The sequence below is a fragment of the Protopterus annectens genome, chromosome 2.part0, assembly GCF_019279795.1.
Source record: "Protopterus annectens isolate FY-2018-M chromosome 2.part0, PAN1.0, whole genome shotgun sequence".
Taxonomy (NCBI): Eukaryota; Metazoa; Chordata; order Ceratodontiformes; family Protopteridae; genus Protopterus; species Protopterus annectens.
In genome coordinates, this window is record NC_056728.1 from 1,586,237,233 (window position 1) to 1,586,247,763 (window position 10,531).

Sequence of the window (10,531 nt, forward strand, 5' to 3'; positions counted from 1 at the left end):
TCAGAAATGTTGGGAGAACAAATGATGAGTCTTTTGAGATGAGATACAGGATCTGAGTCGTCTAGATATAGCATGGCCTTGCTAAATTTAATGATATTGGCTGCCTAAAATGCAATAATTAGAAAATCAAAATCAAAATCTAAACCAGTAAATAAGGTACTGAATTTTGAAACTGAGATAAAATAAATGAAGTTGTGATCTTTATAAAAGAGAAGGAACTTGTGGGAACAGCACATGTAGAGCAATGTTCAGGAGAAGCAGTGAAATTTTGGGAAATGGAGTGAATGAAAATTGTTAAATGGTTGTTCTGGTTTCTTTAACTATACATGTACCCATTGTTACTGTTAAAATTGTATGAAATTATCAAATGTTTTAAAAAAAGTGACTTTTTTTTTAACACAGCCAAATCAGACTCTATGGAGGTGGGGACATAGCCCTCACCAAATGTAAATAGTGACATCATTAGAGCTGCTACTGTAGACCTCAGCTCATTTATTTCTTTATTTAGTTATTTTATATATATATATATATATATTTTTTTTTTTTTTTTTTTTTTTTTTTTTTTTTTTGCTGGATTCATGGGCTGTTCCATGGACCCTTTTCAGGCATAACCTGTCATATCAAGATGAAATAACAGAACAGTGAAGCATATAAGTATTTTTACATCAAAAATACATAACATAAGCATACAGAATTAGTTAAGATATAGAATCTACAACTGTAATACATGAAAACTAATAGCATTTACAATTTGCCAATGAAAAATAAAAGTACAATATACAACTAAATTCACATTTAAAAAGATTATACAGCAGTTTTAGCAACTTGTCAGAATTCTAGGATGGTTTGAGTGACTGGCCTCATCTCTGAAGCATTTAACATTTATTTTCTTTTATAAGGTACAACTCAAAAGATTTTTTTTAACAACTGAACCTGTTCAATTCTTCAGTTATGCGTGGGGATGCTTTTCAAGTTAGTTGTGCTACTTGGAAAAAGCCATTTCACATGTGGCTAGAGAATATGGTAGTTTAGCTAACTGTATGTAATCAGTTTTCCTGAAGGATTAGCTTTGGAGTTTAATGCACAGTTTGTGAAGGAAAGTACGGCAATATCTTTCATGGAGCATTTTAAAAGCATGTGTGTTGAGAAAAAGATCATAGGAAGTTACTAGTCTAATGGCCATTAAAAGCTTAGCCAAATTCAACCCATGTTCCCGAAGGTGTCTGGTTCAAACAGACACTAAAAGCAGCACCTATTGCCCCTGTCCAAGAGGGACATAGGTGGAACCACCGAAGCAAATTTACGGTTACCCATCCAATTGTCCACATTATGCTTAAATAGGAACAATGAGGGGCTTTGTTTAACATGAATAGTTAGCTTGTTCCAAAGGTGGGGTAACCTCTGTGAGACAAATCTGTCTCTCCAGCAAGTTCTGTTGCTGTCACTTACCAGGTTAAGGTCCTCTGAGCGAATGACCTGTGTGCCATTTGACTTGTGAATGTGCAGCATTTCCATTAAAGCTGGGTCAGAGATTAATCTGTATGCAAGGCACAGGTCACCTCTGAGCAGTCTGTACAACACAGAGTAAAGTGACAATGATTTCAGTCTGACCGCATAAGAGAGACCTTGAAGACCCTCAATTTTCTTTGTACAGAACCTTTGTGGCCTCTCCAATTACTGCAGGTGTTTGGAAAGGAACATACCAAAGGGAGTACTGTACTCTATTATTGGCCTGATAAGGCAAGAGTACAGGGGGCTTATAATCTCTTTTTTTTTCTGGAGGCAATGTCCTTACTTATGCGATGAGCAATATAAAATGCTCTTCTTACCATTGTGGAGATATGGTGATAGAAGTTAAGGTTGCTGTTAACCTGTGTACCCAGATCTCCCACCACTAACTGTGTGTTTAGGGTATTGCTATTGATGTGGTAGTTTGCAGAAACATCATCCTTACTGACGGGGATGATAATGCATTTGTTTGTATTATGTTTAAGATCATGACTTTGCCACCAGTCACTAGTCTGCATAAGACCTTTCTTGCAGGATGTTGATATCGCTAGGGGTTTCAATGATTGCTCCCAGTTTGCAGTCATCAGCAAACTTCATCAGCCACAGTCCTTTGGTTTTAGCCGGTACTTTGGAGAAGTAGATTCCGAACAGTAGGGGTCCCAGAACCATTCACTGTGGAACACCACTGGTTACAGGTATGCTGGAGAAGGTGGAGTCCCCTATTCTGACCGTGTGAGCCAGTTTGGAACCCACCTGACAATATATAGCTTGATACCCAGCTGGATGAGTTTATCAATGATGCTTGAGTGCGGGATTGTGTCAAGAGCCTTGGCTAAGTCTAGGTAGGCTGTACACAAACATTTGCCCTTGTCTAGGGCTCTAGTGACTGTCCCAAGGATGTCCACCAAGTTTAACAATCATGATCTCCCCTTGACAAAACCAAACTGGGTGGAGTTGAGCGTTTGGAGATTTCCTATATCTTTGTTAATAAGATCCATGATGACTCATTCCATGGCCTTGCAGATAAGGCTGGTCAGGTTAATGGGTCTACAGATCCCGGCATCCATGGATGCACCCCCTTTGTGCAAAGGCATGGGGGTAGCTGCTTTCCATTCCACCATGACGAAGCCACTGTTTAGGCTGTGATTGAAAAGGGTGCTCAGTGGTGATGCCTGGATGACAAGAAGACATTTTTTTTTTTTTGCAATGTAATGCAATAATGCTCTCTGTTATTTGTTAGATTGACCAATCTGAGATTTTTTTCCCTACAGAATGAATTAAGAAGGTTTTCCAAGCACAGCACATGGAAATAACAGAGAACCATACTGAAGTCTGAGAAGGAGTACATTTATATCAAGAGACTGTTTAGCTTCTATTAAGAAAGCTCTGGTTGGGTTAAAACTTTACTAACTTGGGACTCATTGTGCATGTAAAAACAGAGATGAGGGTTAAGGGTGATTCCTAGTTATTTTTGTTCACTTGTCCATAGCCAGTGTTTTCCTGAGGGTTCTTTGATATTATTTGGATGCACATTTTTGAGTTTCTGTACTGCAGCAGATAGCACGACTATGTTTTTTTTCCAATATTCACAGCTAAATTGGTTATGAAGCCAGTTCTACAAAGATTTAAAACCCTCTTGCAAAATACTGGCTGGAGTGATGGTGATTTTATTTCCTTTGGTGAGTACAATATCATCTGCTTAAAAGATGCAATTATTCAGTGGGATATTCTGGGTAACAATGTGAATGAAGAATGAAAACAGGAACAAACTAAATACTGAACCCCAAGGGACACCTTTGCGTACTGTCCTGTGCCTATAATGGAATGCTTACCTGGAGTAAATAATCTGAATGGTCTTGCCAATAAGGCAACTTTGGAACCACTAAAAATATTACTACATAGCCGAATAATAGCTAATTTGTGAAGCAGCATATGGTGGCCCATTGCATCAAAGGCCTTTTTGAGGTCAAAAAAATTGTGCCAGTTAACATACTTTTCTCCATGTTTGAGAAAATACTGTCTGTCAAATTGTAGATGGCAGTGAGTATACTTATGTTTGATCTGAAGCCATGTTGCTCATCACAGATCATATCATATTTTGTAATGTACTCTGTTATCGGTTCAGACATAATCTTCTCTATTATTTCTGTTAGCATTTTGACAGAAGTCATTGTCTGTAGATAGGGAAGAAAATCAGTGTTTTGATGACAGAATGTTTAAAGCTATAAGTCAGGGTATCCGCATATCTTTTAACCTACAGACATTGAAAATAGATACAAAGGTCCTTGAAAAGTAGGTACATCCACCCAAAAATCTGGACAGCTGATTAGCATAAAATATGAATACTAAATAGCACATACATATCAAATTTCCTCTTGAAATTCAAACACTCACACATTCCAAACAATTTAAACTAACTTTAAAAGAATATTTCAGAGGGCAATGGATCTGCCATTGTTCAAACCCACCTTGATAACACTCTGCTAATCTATGTATTCCTCTCTCTCTTATACTTTACTGTTATCCTATATTATACTTTACTGTTATCCTATATTATCAATTGTAAACAAAAAAAAAACTTTACTCCTATGTTGCTGTTTTACTATGCTTTTTTATATTTACTATTACTTTTAAAAAATGCTGTTGCTGTCATCTAGCTGTTTGCCATTTTCTACTTATATAATATTTGTATAATGACTAATGTAATCTGCATAAACTGGAGCTTTTCTCCTTGGGCCTCTGCTAAAAAAGGTCTTCGACTCAGTCAGACATTCCCGGTTAACAAATGTAAAATAAATAAATAAAAACTCTACTCTAACATTCTGCTATATTCTTAAGTTTTATTTACTAAATTTGAATATTGTTGAAAATAAAGAAAACAATTAATAAAAATTTATAATCAAAAAAATAAAAAACAGAGTTAGCAAAATGATAGAAAAATATAATCACACTGTTGAAGAGACACTGTAAAATTAGTAGACTTCAATATACTGTACTAAAAAATGTTACCACACACGGTAATATTTATTTTTGCATCTGAAAAAGGGAGATGTAAGATACGTGTCCGCTTTCTTCAAATTATTGTTGCCACTAGTATGGTGTAGTATGGTCTTCTATGTGCTAGACAGCTTCAAAAAAATTACATGACATGGAGAAATGCAGAAAGCTGTGTGACAGGGTAAATCATGCCTGGACATATAAATAAATAATAAAAATAGGTACATCATGTACAAGGGCAAATTGGGCCGGAAAATAGGAATGTTACTTCAACATAGGAACAGTTGAGAGGTCTGTAATCAGTGGTGAAGCTCAGATTATAAATGAATATGAGAGGTTTGCCAACTATGCTGCTATCTAATCTTTGTAACCTCTGGTGAAGGTCTGAATTATATTTGTCATGAACTTTTCCAAGGTGTTTTTCAACATTTGATACTACTATGGTTTTGAAATAAAAATGGAGAATTTTGCAAAACTGTTTTGAACATACCCAACCTGTATCCTTTTGGAGCTGGGAGCCAGCAATGCACAGCCACCATTCAGTGTAAACACTGATCTCTTACAGGGGCTAATTTGCAATAATGCAAGATAAGCAAAATTGAGTTACATACTATAAGCACTAAATTTAACCAGACAGAATCGGAAGGGGTCAACTGCAAATAACGCATTAAAGAAACCAAACACAACTTGTGAGAGATAAAATGTAGACAAAGGATGCCCCCCACCCATTTCAGTAGGATGTGATCTTTGAGATGTGTGACAACAGTCAGGTATGTAAACAGACGGCATACTTCTCAGTCTATAAGTACAATAAATCTGGACAAAGCCAAAGATAACTGGGTGATAAAGACCCAAAATCAGGGACAGAGTTTAAATATTGCTATTATAAACTTACAAAGATGTTGAATAAATAGTTTTGAACTAGCAAACATTTTCTAAAATTCAAACGTACGCCATCATTTAGTGATTTCAGTTCTCAACTATTTGCTAGAAAAGTGCACATTTTGTGAGGAACACACCAAAAGTATAAGACAAAAATCTAGGCATTCTGAAAATAAATGAAAAATTGAGAGGTAGAGAGCACAGGACTTCAGCCCCCACATGAAAGTAAGTTTTGACATCAATGTTCAGGAGTGCTGGATTCAATGCTGACTACCAACCTTAATTTACTACCTCTGTAAAGCCTGTATGGGTTTCCTAGGGGTACTCTGGTATTTTATAAACTCTCCAAAGAGATGCTGGTTTACTGGCGAGTCCAAGCTACTCATACACATGGCATTTATCCTTGCCGCCATGTTCCAGGATATGGCTGAACACTGTCCATGAAGGAGGAGTTTATTGACCTAACTGACAAGCATACCTCTCAACCTGGAAACATCAAAAATCTGGACAAGGCCCATGAACAATAGGTACAAATCTGTACACTGATTAACATAAAATTTGCATACATAATTACATAACCCCACCCACTCCATTGGAGTTATGGGATACCAACTTTCAAATGCAAACTGAAGAACAGACAACAAAATATGGCACCAGAGTCCCCCTGCAACCATTCCAATGTCCCATTACCCGACTATGTCACCCCATTTACCATAAACACTAATGTGTGCATACTGCTTTACTTCTACAATGATTATTTGGATTTTATTTTTACATTTTATAGCACAATGCACAAACACTAATAGGTATCTGATAAACAAAGCAATACTGCCTCACAATGAAAATAAACTTGGCATTAAAACTTCTCTGCCCTTGAAACTCACATTCACTGAAATAGCACTGAAACCCACACCACATCAAAGAAAATGCATCTGGCCAGTGGTGGATAAAGATTACCTTTGGGCTGTTTTCAAATCAAAGGCCCCTTGCACAAAAAACAAGAAACATACATGCGATCTTTGATACACCTTCCTGACTTTATTAAATTATATTCCTTGTACAATACAGCACAGTTTTTAGACTTAAGTCAGAGAGCATTTTAAATTTATTGTTTGAACATTTTTCCAGTAGGCAATGAAACAAAAAGCATGAACCAATAATGACAAAACTGCCCAAATCAGAACATTTCCATCATAAAAGTCTACTTCCACACACACACACACACACACACACACACACACATATATATATATATATATATATATATATATATACATATATATATATATGTGTGTGTGTGTATATATATATATATATATATATATATATATATATATATATATATATATATATATATATATATATAATGACAGTAGTGTAAGCCTTAGGCATCTTGCACAACTTCCTGTACTTATTTTTAATTTCAGTTTTTTTGGGGGGGGCGGACAAAAGGCCAAAAACTAGGGACACATTTTAAACATTGCTTGTATAATTTTGGAAAGTTGCTAGAATAAAATGTTGTGCTACCAAGGTGTATTTCACTGCCAAGTCTTGAACCCAGGACCCTGTGCACTACAGTCAGAGCAACATACTACTATGCCAAATCAGCACTTTCCTGAAAGACAGGAAGACTGAAACATAAATGGCTATCATTTAGTGAATTCAGTTCTCACTTCTCACCATAGCTCTCAACCTCTTAGCACAAAAAACATGGACAAAGCCAGTAATGGGGGAATACAGAATTCAGTTCTCACTTCTCACATAGCTCCCAATGTCTTAGCACAAAAAACCTGGACAAAGCAAACAATGGGGGAAATACAGCCCCAAAATAGGGACAAATTTCAAATACTGATCTTATAAACTTAGAAAATTGCTAGAATAAAAGGTTTCCTGTTACCATTTATTTTCTGAAGAATATGAAGTCTGAAATTCAAATGCCTGTCATTATTTAGTGAATTCAATCCTTCAGTGATTTGCCATAAAAATCCTGAAAACCACATATTTAATGAGGAACAGAACAAAAATATGAGGCATAAATTCACAAGTGGTGGTGGCTAGGGACTTTAGGCTCTTTTTACCTGTACCCAAGGTACAGGGTTTGAGCCTGGGTACTTCACACACACACACACACACACACACACACACACACACACACACACACACACACACACTCACTTCCACTCTGAAAATATTCAAATGAATGCTGCACTTTGAATAACTGCTTCGAAAAATTTTGAAAATACAGACGAACGCTGAAATACCTTAGTACCATTACCAAAATGCACTTCGAATAACTGCTCCAAAGAGCTCTGCAGTACCATTACCAAAATACAGATGAACGCTGCACTTAGAATAACTGCTCTGCTCCAAAATACCTTAAAGCTACGAAGAGCTCTTTGTTTGCAGTATCATTATCATACGGAGCTAACTCCACTCTGGAAAATATATTGCACTTCCCACTCGCACACACATGCCTCTGAAAACACAGATGAGCTATCCAAAAAATAAATACCTTTAACTCCACTCTAGAAATATTCAAATGAAGAGCTCTGCAGTACTATACCCATGCTGTACTTTCCCGATCACAGACAGCTGGAAATCCAAATCCATTCAAACAGTAGAAATGCTGCACGTGAGCCCTTGAGCTCAATTACTAGGTTCATAGTACTTCGTTCATAGGTTAGTACTAAGCTAACTGCCCTTGTGAGCCATTTTAAGCCTAGCCAATTATCCCTTGTGAGACTCAAACCCCGCACCTTGTGTTGGCCATTAGGCCACCCGCCCATCCCAAATCAGGCTGACGGAGCTGACGTCATCACGCACGTGATGATGTCAGCTCAAACACGAAAGAAAAAAAAAAATAAAACAAAGCTGGGAAAAAATCGTAAATGAAGGGATGCCACTCGGGAATCATGGCACCCCCATTATTTGGACCCCAAAACTCGGTAAAAACCGAGTAATTCGGTATGGTTGGGAGGTATGCTAACAAGCAACTATTACTTATGGCTTGGTGTTTTTCTGTTCAATGTTTCTTACTGTACATTGCAAAATGACAATTATATTAGTATTTGAGCAGGTATACCAATTTCCTTACTACATTTCAGTATTACAAAAAGATACCAAAAAGATTTATTCAGTGAAAAAGCAGAAGTTAACAAATGTTTTCAGGAAAAGCTGAGAGAAAGGATAACACAAGCAAACCTGGCCATAAGCAGAACCTATGGCTATACTGGCAGTATCTTATAGTAACAGATATTGTCATAATGTCTTTTATAAACCTCAAGACGGATAACAATATACACACCAAACAGGAAACAACTGCATTAAGAGAAAACTCCATAACCTTAATTTAGATCAAGAGATGGAATGAGGAACAGGTGATTATAGGATCTATAACACTAGTACCTAGAAACTGCATAACTGATTTTCACACATGACTCCATAGAAGAGTCTGTAGACCATAAGTAATTGGAGCATATGAGTGTCTGCTGGAGCTTTGGCTCCCCATGTTGGCAAGTAAAACACTGTGGCAGGGGAAGGCTACTCATACCAAGTAATAAAGCTTGAAGGGCTATAGTTAACTTTGCCTCATACAGTAACGTAGTCAAAAGTACAGTTTATGCAACTTTGCAGAAACCTTAAAAGTAGAAGAATGCTTGGATCATTATGGAAACCTCAGGCTCCAATTATTTACAAAGCAGTGGCACTTCAGTCAGACTGCAAAAGCTAAGCAGGCACAGTAAGTCTCTGAACATCTGAGTGCTTTACTGCAGTATTCACAGGATAAAATGTACCCTATTATAAATTTTTATCATGTCATAAAAATATTAAACTTACTAGGAGGAATAAAGCAATTTTTATCTTTCCTAATAAAATAATTTTTTGAATGCAATGGAATATAACTCATAGTAGCAATTAACAAACTTATTAAGCTAAGTGCCCGTTGCAATAACCAAAGTAAGGACAACTTCTGAAAATCTGGAGCAAGCCTGGCTCTGTCCTTTTGTTGTTGCTTATCTGTTGGAATAAAGACTGGATTTGCTGACTCGTTTATTTTTACAAAGTAAAGATTACATAAGAGACACCTGGAAAAACATGGATAGGATGTGTTTTTCTCACCAGCACCTTCATAACTTCTTTTTCAAGCAGTCTCTATGCCCCTCGGCCACAGGAATGCCAAATAATCCTTTCAGGTAGCTTAGACTCCCTGTCTTTCTTTTCAGATGCCAGGAAGTGCTGTTCAGCTGAGCTCTGCAGGTACACGTCTCCTTAAAAGCAGCTTCCTAAATACACGTCAAAACAAATTTTCATTCTGGTGGGGGTGGGGTGTGTTGGTGCTGCTGGTTTACAGTAACACAGACCCTTCAAGGTCAACAAAAAAAGACATATCAAAGCATTTACTTAATAAAATAAAAATGAATATTAGCAAACCAAAAATAAAATAAAATCTGCTAGCCTCTCTTTTGTAAAATCTACTAAATATCCTAGAAAGTTGATCAAATAAAAAAAAAACAGGCATGGTACTTACACACAAGTAATAACCAAAAGCCAGATTACAAGCAGCTACAGTTCAGACCTGCGACTGACCTGTAAACTAATGCCAGTCAGGAAGAAAATGGAAGACACTCAGGACTAAGAGTGAAAACATTACTTAGGAACAGAAAGTACGAAGAAGGTGGAAACATCTGTAACAATAACAACGATCTAGATAGGCAGAAAAATTATGCCAACATAGTACTTTCCACCAGGCCAAATTTCAAAGAAGATGAAATGCAAAAAACAACTGCCTCCTGTTTAACAAGGTTGATATCACCTACCTGCCATCAGCATAATTAAAACTGATTGATATGCTCTTTTATGTAATCTTTCTGCATAAGAAAATTAATCTATTCTGCTATCAATTATACACATTTCTTCCTCATGCACTATGTGTCCCACACACCAAGAAAGAGTAGATCTAGACAAAAACAGTGACTAATGCTCACATATATACATACACACTGGTATATACACACAATAATACTATTTTATTATTTCTGTTCTGGGTCTTATCCAATCCTTTGCTGTTCATGTAGAAAGCATTAAAAACTAAATTATGTAAGACTGCCCAAGTGGCATAAATACAGAATATTAGCCGAATGTA

General features: G+C 36.6%; 1 protein-coding gene across 3 annotated transcripts in view; it reads right to left on the reverse strand.

Moving 5' to 3' along the window:
• LOC122793545 (ATPase family protein 2 homolog) overlaps positions 1–9,959 on the reverse strand; it is a 1,053,089-nt gene extending 1,043,130 nt beyond the window's left edge. The window contains exon 1 of one of the 3 annotated variants that reach the window (XM_044061692.1): positions 9,917–9,959. Coding sequence is in view for 2 of the 3 variants with exons in the window: in XM_044061689.1 (XP_043917624.1) it covers positions 9,508–9,519 (12 nt within the window). In the remaining variant the exon portion in view is untranslated. Of the gene's footprint in view, positions 1–9,507; positions 9,610–9,916 lie in introns of those variants that run through there. The other 2 variants (XM_044061691.1, XM_044061689.1) reach the window with 2 other exon arrangements.
• Positions 9,960–10,531: the final 572 nt, after the last annotated feature.